We start from the raw sequence: 21,307 nt of genomic DNA on the forward strand, positions 1-21,307 counted from the left end.
GAGAAAATCCTAACAAATAAGCTTTCTTTTGTTTCCAACTATATGTAAATCCAGGCTATGTTCAAATCAAAATTAGTTAGCACTTAAGTTAGCACTTGCCTATGATATGGTCAAAAATTCAAATTCATTTTATAGTAATTAAATACCAACTATAAAAAGCAATGAATCCTTCTTACAGCTCTGGCAAAATACAGACATGAATTAAACAAAGACTCTAGTTTTAACAAGGTCGAAGCAATTTGCTGAAGTTAACTTATTAAGGAAAAATTAAACCTAAACTTTTCAGATGAAATTGTTTTATTTTAAAATCTGGAGTGCTATTTTTATATAGTATTTCTCATTTGTAGGAGGAAAACAGATCCTCAACATTTCAAACGTAACTGGGAAGAAAGCAAACTGAATCATGATGACTAAGAAGAAACAAACTTTGGTTATAAAAGCTTTTCAGTTGATAATCTCATTCTATAAAACCATTCTTTAGTAATCTAACCATTCCCTAGAATTCAGATTTCCTTTATACAGATTTACTATACAATGAGTATAGTAACCACATACTTTCAAAACCACAAGCAGCTCTGGTACGTTATTTTCTTAAAATAAGGTTTGTGAACTACTAAGTCAAAATTAAGTTTAAAAGCATTTCCCTTCATACTTAACACATGACACCTGGATCTACACCTTTGTTTTGAATTAAAGAACATTAACTTTAAATTGAAAATTAAATTCAGTGAGGGGAAAAAAGCTAGGATAGCTATGGTCATTCTTTTAACAAATATATTCCAGTTATGTATAATAGTTCTAGAGCTACTGTTAAATTTGTCCCTTTGCATTTTTGTAGCTATTCTAAAAAAGGTGAAAAAGTGATTTTATAGTCTTTATTGTCTTTGCCCTTCTTGTAACTATTCTTGGTATTTCTTGCTCTTTGCATCTTGTATTTTACTTTAGACAAGAAGCTAGAGTAATAATCCCAGAAGGAAAGCTAAAGAAGGAATCTAAAACTGAAAACATTTACTCTTGCTTCTTTTCCTGTCTCCAATGAAAAAAACATCAACTCACAGGATATAGACTATCCTGCAGTAAGTTATCTCCCACCATGCCCCCTAACATATGTTCACACTCCAGAGAGTGCATTTTCTAGAAAGCAGTTGGCTTTCCTGCAGATATATTCCAATTTAATACGTTTATAGAAGTAGAAAAGCAATTGTTAAATGAATTAATTCCCAAACTAGTAACACACAAAACTATAATCTAATATCCACAAATACTTAAGATAATTAAAGAGACAACAGATAAAGTTGTGAATGTTTTATATTCTAAAATTAACTGCAGTCAAGACGAGATAAATTATACCTATCAATAATACTGCACTGGGCAAGGGAAAATATAACCATTCAAAACACATTAAGAGAACCTTTTAAAAATATATAGATCATTATTTCACAACTATGCTTTTACAATTTATGCCCACATGTAATCTTACCCTTCTGGTTTTGTTTCCTAGACATTGTGGTTTCTTTGATCTCAAAAAATATAGATGAAAAGTATCCTTTTGCCTTGTCTGAGTTCTGACCGTAGTTATCTCTGATTTAAAAGTAGGCAACGGAAGTCTGTTGTTGGAGGTGATAAATACCAAATCGTGGTTATCTGAAATTCTGCTCACTAGCTGTTGATCTCCTTTCCTTCTCTTGTATCAACTTCTTGTCAGGAAATATCATTGCAGACATTCATGTCTCTTTCTCCAGGGAGATTCTGGAGGGAAAACACACAAACACATTCACTATTACAGTAACAGCTATCTGTACAAAATTTCTAACAGATACCCACAGGTTTTAGTTTGTATTTCTTCTAAACAAAACTAGCTATTAAAAGGAAAGTACTCTAGAAAGAATATAGTCATTAAAAGCATTATTTTGCTCCATAAGAAACTTTAATCTTAGAGAAAGAGACCCAACCAAGAAACAAACTGTGAACTATACAGAACAAACTGCCAATTACCAGAGGGGAGGTGGGTGGGGGGACGGATGAAATAGGGGATGGGGATTAAAGAGGGCACTTGTGATGAGCACCGTGTGTTGTATGGAATCGTTGAATCACTCTACCATACATCTGAAACTAATGTAACGGTGTATGTTAACTATACTGGAATTAAAAGAAAAAGAAACTTTAATCTTAAAATCAGACCATCTTCTTAGCTCAGAAAGAAATTGTCTTACTCTTATCTTTTGTATCTATCTCAAAAATCTTATCCCCAACTCTGCTTCACAAAGTATTACCTCTTATCACTCCCTAAGAACTTTACCACCTGCTCTTCCTGCCCAAATCAAGGGTCTTTCTTCTGCCTCTAGGATTTCCTGTATCTAACCTCTCTTCCAATTTCCCAGCTCAAATACAGCTGCAAGAAAACTGGGGAAGGGGGTGGGTGAATGGGGAGATCACAAAGGAATTTTAATTGGAAACAGCAAAATTTCAACTAGTCACTAGTACAGGAAGCAAGTTGTAAAGATACAAATGCTATTTTTTCCCATATATTACTGAACTTTTAAAAATATATGACCAAGATTTCTGGGTAAAGAAAGCATGATCAAAGGACTCTTATATCTGGACACCTGAATGGTGCAACCCAAGAAGGAAATGAGAGCAACCTTATGTATAATACTTTCCAATATGAATGGAGGAGAATGAATAAGTAGACAGCCCTGGTAAAGTTTAAAAAAAAAAAAAATCCACCAAGAATAAGAGTCTCTGTGGATATAGAGAATAGATTGGTGGTTACCTGAGGCAGGGGGCGCAGAAAAAAACGGGTGAAGGGGGTCAAACGATTCATATTTCCAGTTATAAGGTAAGTCACAGGGATGTCACATACAGCAAGGTAACTAGTTCATACCATATTCCATATTTGAAAGTAACTAGGAAAGTGGATTGTGAAAGTTCTCATCACAAGAAAAAAATTTTTGTATAGTGAGAGATATTAACTGGACTGTGGTGATCATTTTGCAATATATACAAATACTGAGTTATTAGATTGTACACCTGAAACTAATACGTTATATCAATTATACTCCAAGAGTAAGATTCTCTACAAACCACTCTGGGACTTGAGGAAAGACAGGCTGAACCTCTGGGGCTTACTATCTTTCAGAGAATTGAGCCAAATTGGGAGAATCAGCCAAAGCCTATGGAATTACATGGAATTTACCAATGCATAGAGTGGATCTGATAAAAACACTTTATGAGATTTTATTTTATTTTTTTAAGATTTTATTTGTTTATTAGAGAGAGAACAAGTGGGTGGAGGGGCAGAAGGAAAGGGAGAAGCAGACTCCCTGCTGAGCAGGAAGCCCGATGACGTCAGGCTCGATCCCAGGACCCTGAGATCATGACCTGAGCTGAAGGCAGACACTTAACAAGCTGAGCCACTCAGGCGCCAAGAACAGAATTTATTTTTTTTAAAGATTTTATTTATTTTTTGACAGAAGAGACACAGTGAGAGAGGGAACACAAGCAGGGGGAGTGGAAGAAGGAGAAGCAGGCTTCCTGCTGAGCAGGGAGCCCGATGCAGGGCTCGATCCCAGGACCCTGGGATGATGACCCGAGCCGAAGGCAGACGCCCAACGATTGAGCCACCCAGGCGCCCCAAGAACAGAATTTAGATAGATCTATCACAAAGGATTAAATTCTTCAATGGCAAGCTCTTCTCTACCCTCATGTCCTCAGCTTAAAGAAAAGAGGATGAGGGGCACCTGGGTGGCTCAGTCAGTTAAGTGTTCGACTTGACCTGAGCTCAGGTCTTGATCTCAGGGTTGTGAGTTCAAGCCCCGTACTGGGCTGTACACTGGGGCATGGAGCCTCCTTAAAAAAAAAAAAAAGAAAGATAAAAATAGAATGAATGGAATGGAGGAAAGCCTTCAGAAGAAAAAAAGAGACTGCAAGAGCATTAAAATGATCCAATCTGAGCATAATTAGAATCAATATAGGGGCTCAAACTTAAAAATAAAAACAAATTAAAAAACAAAACACTAAGCAGGTAATAGCAGCCACACACTCAGGAAAAACATTCCACAGATTTAGTCCAGGCAACAAAACAAAACGACCCTCCAAGGGAAAAACAAATCAGCCAAAGTTGCTACAATATATTATGTAAAATGTCTAGTTTCAACAAAAATTTATGAGACATGTAAAGATGCAGGAAAGTATGACCCAAACTGAAGAGGGGAAAAAAAACCATCATGGAATTGAAAATATCTCTGAGTAGGTCCAAATGCCAAACTAAAACAAAATCTTCAAACTGCTTTAAAGGACTAAAGAAAAATATGAGGACAATGCCGTAAACAGAAAATTTCAACAAGAAGACAGAAATCATATAAAAAGAGGTAAACAGAAATTCTAGAGTTGAACACTGGAGTAGAAGAAAAAAATATCAGAAAAACTGGTATGTAACCTGAAGAGAGAAAAGAATGAAGAAAAACAAAGCCCCAGAGACCTAAGGAACAACATCGAGTATAACAATTGTAGAGTTCCAATTTAGAAGTTCCAGAAGTGGAGAAAAAGGACAGAAATAATGACCAAAAACAATGCAAGCTAATTTTTTTTTTTTTTTTAAGTAGGCTCCATGCCCAATGTGGAGCCCAACACTTCCAGCGTGGAGCCCAATGCGGGGCTTCAACTCACAACCCTGAGATCGAGTCAGACACCTAACTGACTGAACCACCCAGGTGCCCCAGAAACCGGTATTTTTTTAAAAAATTAATCTACAGGGGCTCCTGGGCTCAGTTGGTTAAGTGTTCAACTCTTGATTTCAGCTCAGGTCATGATCTCAGACTCTTGAGATCCAGCCCGCATAAGATTCTTGCTCTCCCTGGGGTGCCTGGGTGGCTCAGTGATTAAGCATCTGCCTTCAGCTCAGGTCATGATCCCAGGGTCCTGGGATCGAGCCCCACATCAGCTCCCTGCTCAGCGGGGAGCCTGTTTCTCCCTCTGCCTCCCTCTCTGTCAAATAAATAAATTTTTAAAAAAGAAAAAAGATTTTCTTCCTCTCTCTCTCTAAAAAAAATAAAAATAATCATCTACAGACTCAAGAAGCTCGATGAACCACAACTACAATAAACACAAAGAGATCCATACCTAGACATATAGTAAAAATGATAAAAAAAAAAAAAAGAACACCTAAAACAGAAAATCTTGACAGAAGCAAGAAAAAAAACCCAGCTCATTTACCAGGAAGCAACAATATAACCGGTTGCTAATTTCTCATCAGAAACAAGAAAAGTCAGAAGGCAGTGAAATGACATATTCAAAATGCTGAAAGAAAAAATTGTCAAGCAAGAATGTTTTTTTAAATTTTATTAAGTTATGTTAGTCACCATACAATACATCATTAGTTTTTGATGTGGTGATCCACGATCCATTGTTTTCGTATAACACCCAGTGCTCCATGCAGTACGTGCCCTCCTTAATACCCATCACCGGGCTAACCAATTCCCCACCCCTCTCCTCTCTAAAACCCTGTTTGTTTCTCAGAGTCCATAGTCTCTTATGGTTCATCTCTCCCTCCGATTCCCCCCCTTCATTTTTCCCTTCCTTCTCCTGATGTCCTCCATGCTATTCCTTATGTTCCACAAATAAGTGAAACCATATGATAATTGACTTTCTCTGCTTGACTTATTTCACTTAGCATAATCTCCTCCAGTCCCATCCATGTTGATGTAAAAGTTGGGTATTCATCCTTTCTGATGGCTAATATTCCATTGTATATATGGATCACATCTTTATCCATTCTTCTGTTTAAGGGCATCTCGGCTCTTTCCACAGTTTGGCTATTGCGGACATTGCTGCTATGAACATTGGGGTGCATATGGCTCTTCTTTTCACTGCATCTGTGTCTTTGGGGTAAATACCCAGGAGTGCAATTGCTGGGTCATAGGGTAGCTCTATTTTTAAAATTTTGAGGCACCTCCACACTGTTTTCCAAAGTGGCTGTACCAACTTGCATTCCCACCAACAGTGTAAGAGGGTTCCCCTTTCTCCACAACCTCTCCAACATTTGTTGTTTCTTGCCCTGTCCATTTTTGCCATTCTAACTGGTGTAAGATGGTATCTCAATGTGGTTTTATTTGAATTTCCCTAATGGCTAATGATGATGAACATTTTTTCATGTGTCTGTTAGCCATTTGTATGTCTTCTTCAGAGAAGTGTCTTTTCATACCTTCTGCCCATATTTTGACTTGATTATTTGTTTTCTGGGTGTTGAGTTTGAGAAGTTCTTTATAAATCTTGGATACCAGCCCTTTATCTGTGGTGTCATTTGCAAATATCTTCTCCCATTCTGTGGGTTGCCTCTTTGTTTTGTTAACTGTTTCCTTTGCTGTGCAGAAGCTTTTTATCTTGGGACGCCTGGGTGGCTCAGTTGGTTGAGCGTCTGCCTTCAGCTCAGGTCATGATCCCAGAGTCCTGGGATCGAGTCCCATATCGGGCTCCTTGCTCAGTGGAGAGCCTGCTTCTCCATCTGCCCCTCCCCCTGCTTGTGCTCTCTCTCTCTCTCAAATAAATAAAATCTTAAAAAAAAAAAAAAAAAGAAGCTTTTTATCTTGATGAAGTCCCAAAAGCTCATTTTTGCTTTTGTTTCACTAGCTTTTGGAGATGTATCTTGAAAGAAGTTGCTGTGGCCAATGTCAAAGAGGTTACTGCCTATGTTCTCCTCTAGGATTTTGATGGATTCCTGTCTCACATTGAGGTCTTTCATCCATTTTGAGTTTATCTTTGTGTACGGTGTTAGAGAATGGTTGAGTTTCATTCTTCTGCATGTGGCTGTCCAATTTTCCCAGCACCATTTATTGAAGAGACTGTCTTTGGATCGGAAGAATAAACACTGTTAAAATGTCTATGCTACCCAGAGCAATCTATACCTTCAATGTCATCCCGATCAAAATTCCAATGACATTTTTCAAAGTGCTGGAACAAACAATCCTAAAATTTGTATGGAATCAGAAAAGACCCCAAATTGCCAAGGAAATGTTGAAAAAGAAAAACAAAGCTGGGGGCATCACGTTGCCCAATTTCAAGCTATATTACAAAGCTGTAATCACCAAGACAGCATGGTACTGGCACAAAAACAGACATATAGACCAAGGGAACAGAATAGAGAACCCAGATATGGACCCTCAACTCTATGGTCAAATAATCTTTGACAAAGCAGGAAAAAACATGCAATGGAAAAAAGCAAGAATTCTATATTCAGCAAAACCACCTTTAAAAAATGAAGGTGGGGGGAAGGAAAAAAAAAATGAAGGTAAAAAAATGACAGTGAAATAAAGACACCCCAATGACTTAGGAATCCATTGCTGGCAAACCTGACTTACAAAAAATACTACAGAAAATCTCACAGGCTGAAAGAAAATGACACCAGATGGTAACCTAAATCTACACAAAGAAATGAAGAGCACTGGAAAAAGTAAATATATTGGTAAATATAAAAGACTGAATAAATATATTTTTATTTTCTTCTCTTAATTTATTTAAAAGATTATATAAAGCAGTAATAACAATACTGTATTTTTCAGTTTATAACAAATATAGATGTAACATATCTGGCAACAATTGTACAAAGGAGGGGGGGGGAAGCTAACCTATAGAATTAAACTAGTATTTAAGTAGGCTATGATAAGTTAAGATGCATTTTATAATGTCCAGAGCAAGCAACTAAGAGACTAACTCACCATCTGGAAGCCTCTGCATTTTAAATTATATATTTCTTTTTAATTGACCAGATTAATTATCTCCACCTTGCCACTTGGTGGGTAGGTCACTGTTGCTTTTCACAGCATTAATAATCCCATTCACTTTTTCTCCATGTAATTAAGACTGCAAATTACAGATCACATTCTTAAACTGGCTTAGTGTATAGACACACTAAGCAGATATCAGCAGTCTTTATTAAACAAAATATACATCAGGTACTTCTCATTGAGAAAGAGTGTTGACTTTCTACTGAGTTTTCTTCCAGTTATTGTGAGAGTGGTGACTTTGTTCTTTTTATTTTCTGGAGGAAAAATAGAGACCCATAAAGTTAGAGCATCCAGGGTTGTGTTTAATTCTCTTTTTTTTTTTTAAGATTTCATTTATTTATTTGAGAGGGAGCAAGAGAGTGCACAAGCAGGGGGGAGGGGCAGAGGGAGAAGCAGGCTCAATCCCAGGACTAGATCCCAGGAACGTGGGATCATGACTTGAGACAAAGGCAGACACTTAAACGACTGAAATAGAAACCTCAACAGACCTGTAGCAAGAAACTGAAACAGTAATTTAAAACCTCCTCCTGCCACACTCAAAAGCACAAGGCCAGAGAACTTCTATATTCTAATATTAAAAAGAAATATTAATTCTCCACAAACTCTTTTAGAAAGTAAAGAACACTCCCTATTTAATTTAATAAGACCTATGTAATAAGCAGAAATCTAAAGTGATCTCCCCAAGATTCCTTTCCCTTAGTTTTTCTATCAAATATAATCCAAGTACTGCTGTGAAGGGACTTTGCAGATGTAATTAAGGTCACAGACTTTAAAATAAGGAAATGAACCTAGATTATCCAGGTGGGCCCAATCTAATCGCATGAGCCCTTAAAGGGGAGAAATTTCTTTGGCTGGAGTTCAGAAAGATGTATCTGAGAAGGGCGCCTGGGTGGCTCAGTCAGTTAAGCCTCAGACTCTTGATTTTGGCTCAAGTCATGATCTTAGGATGGTGAGATTGGGCCCCACATCAGGCTCTGTACTCAGCGGGAGTCAGCTTGAGACTCTCTCTCTGCTTCTCCTTCCGTTCCTCCCCTGTTCCCACTCACTCTCTCTCAAATAAATAAATAAGATCTTTAAAAATAAAAAAGAAAGATACATCTGAGAAATGTGAAAGAAGGAAACGTCAGAGAGATCTAAAGTGTGAGAGTAATCTGACCTGTCATTACTGGCTTTGAAAGGGGCCATGAGGCAGGAAATGCAGGTGGCCCCTAGAGCTCTTCAACAGATGAATGGATAGAGAAGATGTGGTATATATATATAATGGAATATTACTCAGCCATCAGAAAGGATGAATACCTACCGTTTGCATCAACATGGACAGAACTGGAGGGTATTATGCTAAGTGAAATAAGCCAATCAGAGAAAGACAATTATATGGTTTCATTCATATGTGGAATATAAGGAATAGTGCAGAGAATCATAGGGGAAGGGAGGGAAAACTGAATGGGAAGAAATGAGAGAGGGAGACAAACCATGGGAGACTCCTGACTCCAGGAAACAAACTGAGGGTTGCCGAAGGGAGGGAGGTGTGGGGATGGGCATTAAGGAGGGCACGTGATCTGATGAGCCCTGGGTGTTATACGCAACTATCGAATAGTTGAACACTACATCAAAAACTCATGATGTACTATATGTTGGCTAACTGAATTTAAATTAAAAAAAAAAAAAAGGAAAGAAGATTTTAGTTTAAAAAAAAAATAAAACGGGGAAAAAAAAAAAAAAAAAAAGAATGACACTGGGGCCAACAGCCAGCAGGGAAACAGTACTACAACCTTAGTCCTACAACCATATGAAACTGAATTCTGCCAATAGTCTGAATAAGCCTGGGGGGGGTGAGTCATCTCTTCAGGGAAGCCTTCTCTGACCACCCTAACTAGAACAATAGTTCCTGACATTTGCATTCCCTTACCCTGCCCTATTTTTTTCTACACCTTATTACTACCTAGCATTTATTTCTTTATTGTCCTTCTTCCCCAATAGAATGTACACTTCGTGAGGACTGCAATTTTTACTATCCTGATCATTCTTTTTTTTTATGATTTTATTTTTTTATTTGTCAGAGAGAGCGAGCACAAGCAGGGGGAGTGGCAGGCAGAGGGAGAAGCAGGCTCCCTGCTGAGCAAGGAGCCCAATGCGGCGGGACTGGATCCCAGGACCTTGGGATCATGACCTGAGCCAAAGGCAGACACTTAAGCGACTGAGCCACTCAGGCGCCCCTGTCTTGATCATTCTTGTATCTCTGGGCCTAGAACTATACCTAACACACAGTAGATATGCAATAAGTTTGTTGGCTGACTGAATGAAGAGTACCCCTGACCATGACTGCTACATGGGCAAGTTCACTTTGTATTAAACAATTCATTAGGCTGTATACTTACAATGTGTGCATTTTCCAGTATGTATTATATTTGTTTATTTTAAAAAGAGATTTAATGTTATTCATCAGAGAAATGCAAAATTAAGAACTACAGTGGAGGTCGCCTGGGTGGCTCAGATGGTTAAGCATCTGCCTTCAGCTCAGGTCATGATCCCAGGTGCTGGGATCAAGTCCCACATCAGGCTCCCTGCTCAGCATGGAGTCTGCTTCTCCCTCCCCCCTGCTCATGCTCTCTCTCTCTCTCAAATACATAAAAAAATTTTTTTGAAAAAAAAGAATTACAGTGGAATGACTAAAACTGAAAACAGATAGTACCAAGTTTGGTAAGGATGTGGACCAATTAGAACTCTCACATAATGCTGGTAGGAATATAAAATGGTACAAACACTGGAAAACTGTCTGGAAATCACTAACTAATTTAAATATATACTTACCCTATGACCCAGCAATTTCACTCCCAGGCTTATATACCCAAAAGAAATAAGTAAATATACCAAACAAGAATATCAACAGCAGCTTTATTCATAATAGCCCCAATATGGAAAAAAGAAAAATATACATTTTAGTATATTAATAAAACAGAATACTACTCAGCAATAAGAAAAAAAGAATAAACCATTACTATATACAACATAGATATATTTCATAGGAATTACATTAAGCAAAGAAACCAAACCCAAAGAGTATATACTGTATGATTCCATTTATATGAAGCATAAGAACAGGCAAAAATAATATCTGGTGATAGAAATCAGAATAATGGTTACCGGGGCGCCTGGGTGGCTCAGTCGTTAAGCGCCTGCCTTTGGCTCAGGTCATAATCTCAGGATCCTGGGATCGAGCCCCACAGCGAGCCCCGCATCGAGCCCCGCATCGGGCTCCCTGGTCGGCGGGAAGCCTGCTTCTCCCTCTCCCACTCCCCCCGCTTGTGTTCCCTCTTTCGCTGTCTCTCTCTCTGTCAAATAAATAAATAAAATCTTAAAAAAAAAAAAAAAAAAAAGAAGAAGAATGGTTACCTCTGGAAGGAGGGTGTCCCTTTGAAAACTTTCTGAGAAGGAAAATGTTCTATATCTTGATCCAGGTGGTATTCACATGGGTGCATACATATGTAAAAATTCACTGAGCTTTACTCTTAAGATTTGTGTGTTTTACCTTATGAAAACCTCAAACATGTAATTTTTTTTCTATAAAAACTAGAAGAAAAAACCCAAAGAATATATATTTTTTAAGATTTTATTTATTTGACAGAGAGAGACACAGCGAGAGAGGGAATACAAGCAGGGGGAGTGGGAGAGGGAGAAGCAGGCTCCCCGCTGAGCAGGGAGCCCGATGCGGGGCTCGATCCCAGCACCCTGGGATCATAACCTGAGCAGAAGGCAGACGCTTAACGACTGAGCCACCCAGGCACCAAGCTAGTCATTTATACACAAGAAACCATTCAGGTCAAGGGCACCTGGGTGGCTCAGTCAGTTAAGTGTCCGACTCTTGATTTCAGCTCAGGTCATGATCTCAGGGTTGTGAGGTTGGGCTCCGTGCTGGGCGTGGAGCCTGCTTAAGATTCTCCTTCTCCTTCCCCCTTGATCCCCACCACGCTATCTTAAAAAAACAAAACAAAACAAAATCCAAAATGGGAACAAGAGGTATGGAATATCATATTATTTTAATTAGTTTGAAATGTGGGAAAACTAGTAATCAAAGAAAATTTTAAAACATTAAATCTGGATGTTTATATTAATTTATTGCTGCTTATTAAATAGAAAAGCAAATTCAAAATGGTCAGTCTTGGATTAGCTACAGCTTAAAGCTAAGAAAACCAACAAACCAGATTTCATCTTCATCTCCTTTGATCTAAAGAAGTCCATCGTCACAGACAACACCCCTAGTCCCAGCTATACAAACATATGCTGCTCGTGTGCAGGCACCCTGTGTAGCACAATGCCTCTCAAGGTAGAGAAATGGGAAGAGGATGGACATGCACAGTTTTAAAACCTATTACTTTGACTTATTAATTGTTATATTTATTTTTCACTTCAAATCACAACAAAAGAGGGCACAGGGTTTTTATATTCATCAGAACGGGAACATGGGTTAAAAAGGGATGAGAAATAGAGAAAGTACAATAGAGGTTACCAAAAGCTGGGGGAAGAAGAAAAGGAAGAGTTACTGTTTAATGGGTATACAAAGTTTTTGTGGGGGATGATGAAAAAAAGCTTGGGGATAGTGGTGATAATTATAGAACACTGTAAATGTATTTAATGCCACTGATTTGTACACTTGTGAATGGTTAAAATAACAAATATTATATTTTGCATATATATTTTCAATTTCAGAAATAGACTTCAAACAGCCAAAAACAATCTTAAAAAAGAAGAAAAATCACTTCCTGATTTCAAAACATATTACAAAGCTACAGTATTCAAAACAGTGGTATTGGCATAGAGACAGACATTTAGATCAATGGAATAGAATAGGGAGCCTAGAAATAAACTCATATATGGTCAAATGCTTTTTAACAAGGGTACCAAGATCATTCAATAGGGAAAGTACACTCTCTTCAACAAATGGTGCTGGGGAAACTGGGTATCTATATACAAAAGAGTGAAATTGGGCCCTTACTTTACACTATATTAACAAAAATTAACTCAGATGAATTAAAAAGCTAAACATAAGACCTAAACTCTTGGAAGAAAAAAACACAGAGGAAAAACTTCATGATATGGGATTTGGTAATGACTTCCTAGGTATGACATCCAAAGCACAGTCAAAAAAGTGGAACTGCATCAAACTTAAAACTTCTGTACATCAAAGTAAATAATCAACAGAGTGAAAAGGAAACCTATGGAATGGGAGAAAATATTTGTAAGTCATATATTTGATAAGCAGTTAATATTCAGAATATATTTTAAAAACTCCTACAACTTAACAAAAAACAAGTAACCCAATTTAAAAATGGTCAAAGGACTTGAACAGACATTTCTCCAAAGAAGATAAACAAATGGCCAACAGCTATATGAAAACATTACTTAACATCACTCATCATTAGAGAAATACAAATCAAAACCACAATGAGATATCATCTCACACCCATTTGAATGCTGCTACCAAAACAAACAAACAAACAAACAACCCCAGAAAATCAGTGTTGGCAAAGATGTGGAGAAATGGGAACACTTGTTCACTATTGATGTGAATGTAAAATAGTGCAGCTACTATGGAAACAGTATGGAGGTTCCTCAAAAAATTAAAAACAGAACTACCATTATCATCCAGCAATCCCACCTCTGGATATACATCCAAAAGGACTGAAAGCAGGATATCAAAGAGATATTTGCATACCCATATTCATTACAGCACTATTCATAATAGCCAAGAGGTGGAAGCAATCCAAATATCCATTGATGGACGAATAAACAAAATGTGGCATATGCACAAAATGGAATATTATTCAGCCTTTAAAGAGAAGGAAATCCTGGGGCGCCTGACTGGCTCAGTCGGAACAGCATGTGACTCTTGATCTTGGGGTCATGAGTTTAAGCCCTGTGTTGGGTGTAGGGATTGTTTAAAATAAATAAAACTTAAAAAAAAAAAAAAAAAAGGAAATCCTGTCAACATGCCACAGCATGGATGACTGGGGACATTATGCTAAATGAAATGTCAGTCACAAAAAAAGACAAATATTGTAATGATTCCACTTATATGAGGTATCTAAAGTAGTCAAATTCATAGAAACAGAAAGTAGAATGGTGGTTGCCAAGGGAAGAAGAGGGAAAGGAGACATTGTTGTTTAGTAGGTACAGACTTTCAGTTTTGCATGATGAAAAATTTCTGGAGATCTGTTGCACAACTATGTGAATATACTTAACAGTACTGACATATATTTAAAAATGGTTAAGATGGTGAATTTTATATTATTTTTTACCACAATTAAAAATAAATTTATTTTAAAAATTTTCAGAAATTGGGGGCACCTGGGTGGCTCAGTCGTTAAGCGTCTGCCTTCAGCTCAGGTCATGGTCCCAGGGTCCTGGGATCGAGCCCCGCATTGGGCTCCCTGCTCTGCAGGAGGCCTGCTTCTCCTCTCCCACTCTCCCTGCTTGTGTTCCCTCTCTCGCTGTGTCTCTCTCTGTCAAATAAATAAAATCTTTAAAAAAAATTTTTTTTTCAGAAATATAGTATTTGGAAAAAAAAAAAACCACAAGAAATGTAAAACAGGGATGGATTAGCATAATCCATCACCACTAGTGGAAAACCCAACTGAAGCACATACTCTACTGCTGAGGTTGAGTATATCATTAATATAGTATATCATTAATATAGCAGTGTAGCAGTGGGTAAGTGAGGTCTCTAAAGCCAGACTGCCTGGGTTTCTATCATAGCTCCACCACTTCCTAGCTAAATGACTTCAAGCAAGCTACTTACCTTCTCCATGTCTCACTTTCTTCAACTGCAAAATGCAAATAATGCTACCATCTTCCTCACTGGGCTGTTACATGGTTTAGATGAGTTCATACAGATGTAGCACTACAACAATGCCTAATACTTACTGAAAACCACTCAATAAACACTGGCTGACATTAACTGCAACAAAAGATGTGTCCCCTAAAACTAAGAGGTTCCAAGAATCTAGCTTATACAAGTTACTTAACAAATAAATGGAAACTTTACTAATACTATGGTTTTACAAGCAATAGGTCATAATTACAGGTATAGTTAGAGCCTTAGAATGGTAACTCCATTAAATTTGGATGATGTGCAATTAGGAAATTGGAATGATCTGAAGCACTCTAAAGAGAGTGGGTATAATTTTCAAGTCTTGGGGTAAGTAACTTTTCACACTGGCAAGCATTATAAGGACTAACAAAGGATTAACTGGGCTATACACGAAGGTACTTATAATTAGTTTGAATTTAAAATACAGATTGTTACAAAATCTATCTATCAACAAAACCAAGGGAAAAGGGAGGACAGGTGAGGAGGGAAGAAAATATAAGAAAACTAAATCCTCATCTTCCGTAACAGGATTGCCCCTGAAAAGACTAAAAAGTCAGTATAACCATGTTATTCAGAAATACGGAGGTTAATACCAGAAGAAATGCTAATGAACATCCATGGAAAGCTAGAAATAGGAATGGGCTGGAGAGAGGGGCAGGGACTGTTTTTTAAAATTATTATTATAGTAAAATATATTGTTAAAGGAATGTGATGGATAAGACTATATTTATACTGTATTGCATATACATAAATATTATAGATCTGAAAGGATAAAAAGAAACTTGCAACAGTGATGATCCATTGAGGAATGGAAACAAAGAAATAGGAAACTAAGTTTTCAAATTTTTTAATATTTTGACACTGTAACTGTATAAACATATCTCTGAAAATTTTTAATACCTTTTTTTAATGACCCCTTTCCAGTAAATTAAATTAAATCAAAGCTGAAAACCCTCAGTTGAATCTAAATATTTATTCCAACTCAGGAACCCAATCAACAGATTCAAGAAATGTGTCAAGGGGCACCTGGGTGGCACAGTTGGTTAAGCAGTCAACTCTTCGTTTCAGCTCAAGTCATGATCTCAGGGTCATGGGATCAAGCCCCGATTCTAGCTCTCCACTCAGCGTGGAGTCCACTTGGGATTCTCTCTCTACCTCTCCCTCTGCTCTTTTCCCCATTTGCGTGCTCTCTCTAAAAGTAAACAAATAAAATCTAAAAAAAGAAAAAGAAAAAAGAAATGTGTCAATAAGAACCTACAAACACTAACTCTCTAGACCTGCATAATGATAACCAACCAAAAACAAGAAAATGGGAAGTTCCAAATAAAAACTTTTTTCTGATATTTAAAGGGTTTTGGTTGCAAGAAAGTAACCTCTTCCAAAATGTCATCAGTTTACCAATAAATATCACTCGCATTAGCTTTATATATGAATATGAAAAAGGAGACCCAAAATAATATACTGATATATTCTAAAAAATAATTAAAAACAAAACTGATGGGGCACCTGGGTGGCTCAGGCGTTTGGCGTCTGCCTTTGGCTCAGGTCATGATCCCAGGGTCCTGGGATCGAGCCCCGCATCGGGCTCCCTGCTCCGCGGGAAGCCTGCTTCTCCCTCTCCCATTCCCCCAGCTTGTGTTCCCTCTCTCGCTGTGCCTCTCTCTGTCAAATAAATAAATAAAATCTTTAAAAAAAAAAAATAGTTTAAAAAAAAACAAAAAACAAAAATGATATCCTCAGGTCAAAAAAGTGAATGTAAGACCTCTCCATAAGTCTGTTTTCTTAACAAATGTCTACTCATTGGCACTAACTTTCTAATCAATATGCCACTCTAACCTAAAAACTCTCCCATAACCATAAGGCCTGATCACCATAAATTTTATTTTGGAAAATGAGCTTTTCATTTAGACAAACAAGTGAATTCTTTTTTAAAAAAATTAAAACCTCAATTTGGAACAACATAGAATTGGGTATTAGAACAAAATAGAATTTCTGGAAATTTATTTTATTTTAAGCTTATTTACTTAAGTAATCTCTACATCCAATGTGGGGCTCAAACTCATGACCCTAAGATCAAGAGCTGCATGCTCTTCCAACTGCCAGGCACCCCAAATTTCTGGAAATTTAAAATACATTTTAAGTGGAAAATCAGAGACCATGTGATACCACAACTCCTCTTTACTACTATTAAAAGACACAGGACCCTCCAAATTGCTTAACATTAGTCATCAGTGGCAGCTGTAAGTGTGGGAGTAGAGGGGACTCGAAAGGAGTAGAGTAGGAATACATATATGTTTATCTCTTCCCATTTCACTGCTAGCTGGGTGGTTAGAGTTGTCTGTACTCTCCTCCTCATGCAGGTGGCTGTAACCCAAACTCAATCAAGCCAAATTATCCTCAGCTGTATAAATTCTTCAGTAATGGTTTTAAACAATACTGATCATTTCATCCCCACCCCCCACCCCCCCAACCCCCGACACATGGAAACTCCATTCTTCCCATCTCCCCAAAGCACAGATGTGCAAGTAGCTCAAGGGAATGGAGGCAGCTATTAGGCAAAAACAAAACAAGGCAATTAAGGGCAACTTTATTCACTGATTCTAATCCATAAAAGGAGATTCCATGCATATAGAAAAAGTGATTTCTAATACCCTTGCTAACTTAAAAAATATATTAACTGACCAATTAATAAGTATTTAACATGAATTACTATATGCTCATACTTGAAATAAAAAATTATGAAAGATGGACTATTATCAGCCTTAAAAAGGAAGGAAATTTGACACATGCTACAACATGAATGAACCTTGAGGGCATTACAGTAAGTGAAGTAAGTCGATCACAAAAAGATAAACGCTATGTGATTCTACATATATAAAATACTTAGACTAGTCAAATTCATAGAGAAAAAGTAGAATGATAGTTTCCAGGGCCGTGGGGTTAGTGGAATGGTTGTTTAGTGTTTAATGGGTACAAAGTTTCAGTTTGGGAGGATGAAAAAGTTCTGGAGACGGACAGTGGTGATGTTTGCACAACAGCGTGAATGTACTTAATGCCACTGAACTGTACATTTTAAAATGGTTAAGATGGTCAATTTTATGTTATGTGTATGTTACCATAATTTTGAAATTTTAATGCAATAAGAAAAAAATTATGAGAAAAAAAATGATTTATTGACCCAGCAAAAAACCTCCAAAATACTGGTCAAGGACAAAAACTAAAGCACAAATACCAATATGATGAATTTTAAAAAAGAATCAGTATAGATCTCATAGACATTAAAAATGTAAGACAAAAATACACAAAACCTCATGTCAATACATTTGAAAATTCAGGTAACAAAATTTTTTTTAAGATTTTATTTTTAAGAGCCTAAATCCAACAGAAGAGAAATAGTAAAGATTAGAGCAGAAATCAATGATACAGAAATTTTAAAAAAATGGTAGAACAGATCAATGAAACTAAGAGGTGGTTCTTTGAAAGCATTAATAAGATTGATAAACCCCTAGCCAGATTTATCAAAAGGAAAAGAGAAAGAACCCAAATAAATAAAATCATGAATGAAAGAGGTGAGATCACAACCAACACCAAATACAAACAATTATAAGAGAATATTATGAGCAATTATATGCCAACAAATTAGGCAATCTGGAAGAAATGAATGCATACCTAGAAACATATGAACTACCAAAACTGAAACAGGAAGAAATAGAAAACCTGAACAGATCCATAACCAGCAAAGAAATTGAATCAGTAATAAAAAATCTCTCAACAAACAAAGAGTCCAGGACCAGATGGCCTACCAGCAGAATTCTACCAAACATTTAAAGAAGAATGAATACCTATTCTTCTGAAACTGTTTCAAAAAATAGAAATGGAAGAAAAACTTCCAAACTCATTCTATAAGGCCAGCATTACCTTGATCCCAAAACCAGACAAGGACCCCACCAAAAAGGAGAATTACAGACCAATATCCCTTATAAACATGGATGCAAAAATTCTCACCAAGTTACTAACTAAAAGGATCCAACAGTACATTAAAAAGATTATTCACCACAACTAAGTGGGATTTATTCCTGGGCTGCAAGAGTGGTTCAACATCCGCAAATTAATCAATGTGATAAACCACATTAGTAAAAGAAAGGACAAGGGACAAGAACCATATGGTCCTCTCAAAACATGCAGAAAAAGCGTTTGACAAAGGACAGCATCCTTTCTTCTTCTTTTTAATATTTTACTTATTTATCTGACAGAGAGAGAGAGCACAAGCAGGTGGAGTGGCAGGCAGAGGGAGATGGAGAAGCAGACTCCCTGCTGAGCAGAGAGCCTGGCGTGGGGCTCGATCCCAGGACCCTGGGGATCATGACCTGAGCCGAAGGCAGATGCTTAACCGACTGAGCCGCCCAGGTGCCTCTACAGCATCCTTTCTTTTCTTTTCTTTTTTTTACAGCATCCTTTCTTGATAAAAACTCTGTGTGTGTAGGGATAGAAGGAACATACCTCATATAGGAAAAACCACAGCAAGTATCATCCTCAATGGGGAAAAACTGAGAGCTTTTCCCCTAAGGTCAGGAACACCACAGAGATGTCCACGCTCACCACTGGTATTCAACATAGTACACTTAAGTCCTAGCCTCAGCAATCAGACAACAAAAAGAAATAAAAGGCATCCGAATCAGCAAAGAAGTCAAACTCTCACTCTTCCCAGACAACATGGTACTCTAGGTAGAAAACCCAAAAGACTCCACCCCAAAATTGCTAGAACTGATACAGGAGATCAGCAAAGTCGCAGGATATAAAATCAATGCACAGAAGTCAGTTGCATTTCTATACACTAACGAGGCAGAAGAAAGAGACATCAAGGAATCGATCCCATTTATAACTGCACCAAAAACCGTAAGATACCTAGGAATGAACCTAACCAAAGAGGTGAAGGATTTGTACTCTAAAAACTACAGAACACTTATGAAAGAAATGAAGGAAGACACAAAGAGATGGAAAAACATTCCATGCTCATGGATTGGAAGAACAAATATTGTGAAAATGTCTATGCTACCCAAAGCAATCTACACATTCAAGGCAATCTCTATCAAAATACCACCAGCATTTTTCATAGGGCTGGAACAAACAATTCTAAAATTTGTATAGAACCAGAAAAGACCCCGAGTTGCCAAAGGAACGTTGAAAAAGAAAACCAAACCTGGAGGCATCACAATTCCGGACTTCAAGCTCTACTACAAAGCTGCAATCATCAAAACACTATGGTACTGGCACAAAAACAGACACATAGATCAATGGAACAGAATAGAAAACCCAGAAATGGACCCTCAACTCTATGGTCAACTAATCTTCAACAAAGCAGGAAAGAATATCCAATGGAAAAAAGACACTATTTTCAACAAATGGTGTTGGGAAAATTGGACAGCCACAAGCAGAAGAATGAAACTGGACCACTTTCTTTCACCATACACAAAAATTAACTCAAAATGGACAAAAAACCTTAAATGTGAGACAGGAATCCATCAAAATCCTAGAGGAGAACACAGGCAGCAAACTCTTTCACCTTGGCTGCAGCAACATCTTGCTAGACATGTCTCCAAAGGCAAGAGAAACAAAAGCAAAAATGAACTATTGGGACTTCATCAAGATAAAAAGCTTTTGCACAGCAAAGGAAATAGTCAACAAAACTAAAAGGCAACTACGGAATGGGAGAAGATATTTTCAAATGTCTTATCAGATAAAGGACTAGTAACAAAATCTATAAAGAACTTATCAAACTCAACACCCAAAAAACAAATAATCCAGTCAAGAAATGGGCAGAAGACATGAACAGACACTTTTCCAAAGAAGACAACCAAATGGCCAAGAGACACATGAAAAAATGCTCAACATCCTCAGCATCAGGGAAATACAAATCAAAACCACAATGATATATCATCTCACACCAGTCAGGATGGCTAAAAATAAAAAACTCAGGAAATGACAGATGTTGGCAAGGATGTGGAGAAAAGGGGAACCCTCTTACTCTCTTGGTGGGAATGCAAACTGGTGCAGCCACTCTGAAAAACAGTATGGAGGTTCCTCAAAAAGTTAAAAATAGATCTACCCTATGACCCAGCAATTGCATTACTAGGTATTTATCCAAAGAATGCAAACATAGTGATTCAAAGGGGCACGTGCACCCCAAAGTTTACAGCAGCAATGTTCACAACAGTCAAAATAAGGAAAGAGCCCAGATGTCTATCAACAGATGAAGAGATAAAGAAGATGTGGTTATATGTGTTTATGTGTGTGTGTGTGTGTGTGTGTGTGTGTGTGTGTGTAAAGTAGAATATTACTCAGCCATCAAAAAGAATGAAATCTTGCCATTGGCAACCACGTGGATGGAACTAGAGGGTATTATGTTAAGCGAAACAAGTCAGAGAAAGACAAATACCATACGATTTCACTCATACGTGTAATTTAAGAAACAAAACAGATGAACATAGGGGAAGGGAAGGAAAAATAAAATAAGATGAAAATTGAGAGAGAAGTGAACTATAAGAGATGCTGAACTCTAGAAAATAAACTGCGGGTTACTGGAGAGGAGGTTGGTAGGGGGAAGGGATAATTGGGTGATGGGCATTAAGGAGGGGACTTGATGTAATGAACACTGGGT

The 21,307-nt window shown here is 37.4% G+C and overlaps 1 protein-coding gene across 2 annotated transcripts in view; it reads right to left on the reverse strand.

The window, feature by feature from the left end:
• SPATS2 (spermatogenesis associated serine rich 2) overlaps positions 1–21,307 on the reverse strand; it is a 139,317-nt gene that overhangs the window by 67,092 nt on the left and 50,918 nt on the right. For both annotated transcript variants that reach the window (XM_032420435.1, XM_032420436.1), the window contains exon 2: positions 1,481–1,749. In XM_032420435.1, the coding sequence (XP_032276326.1) occupies positions 1,481–1,505 (25 nt within the window). In that variant the 5' untranslated portion in view covers positions 1,506–1,749. The remainder of the gene's footprint in view (positions 1–1,480; positions 1,750–21,307) is intronic.

The sequence above is a fragment of the Phoca vitulina genome, unplaced genomic scaffold, assembly GCF_004348235.1.
Source record: "Phoca vitulina isolate PV1807 unplaced genomic scaffold, GSC_HSeal_1.0 scaffold23, whole genome shotgun sequence".
Taxonomy (NCBI): domain Eukaryota; kingdom Metazoa; phylum Chordata; class Mammalia; order Carnivora; family Phocidae; genus Phoca; species Phoca vitulina.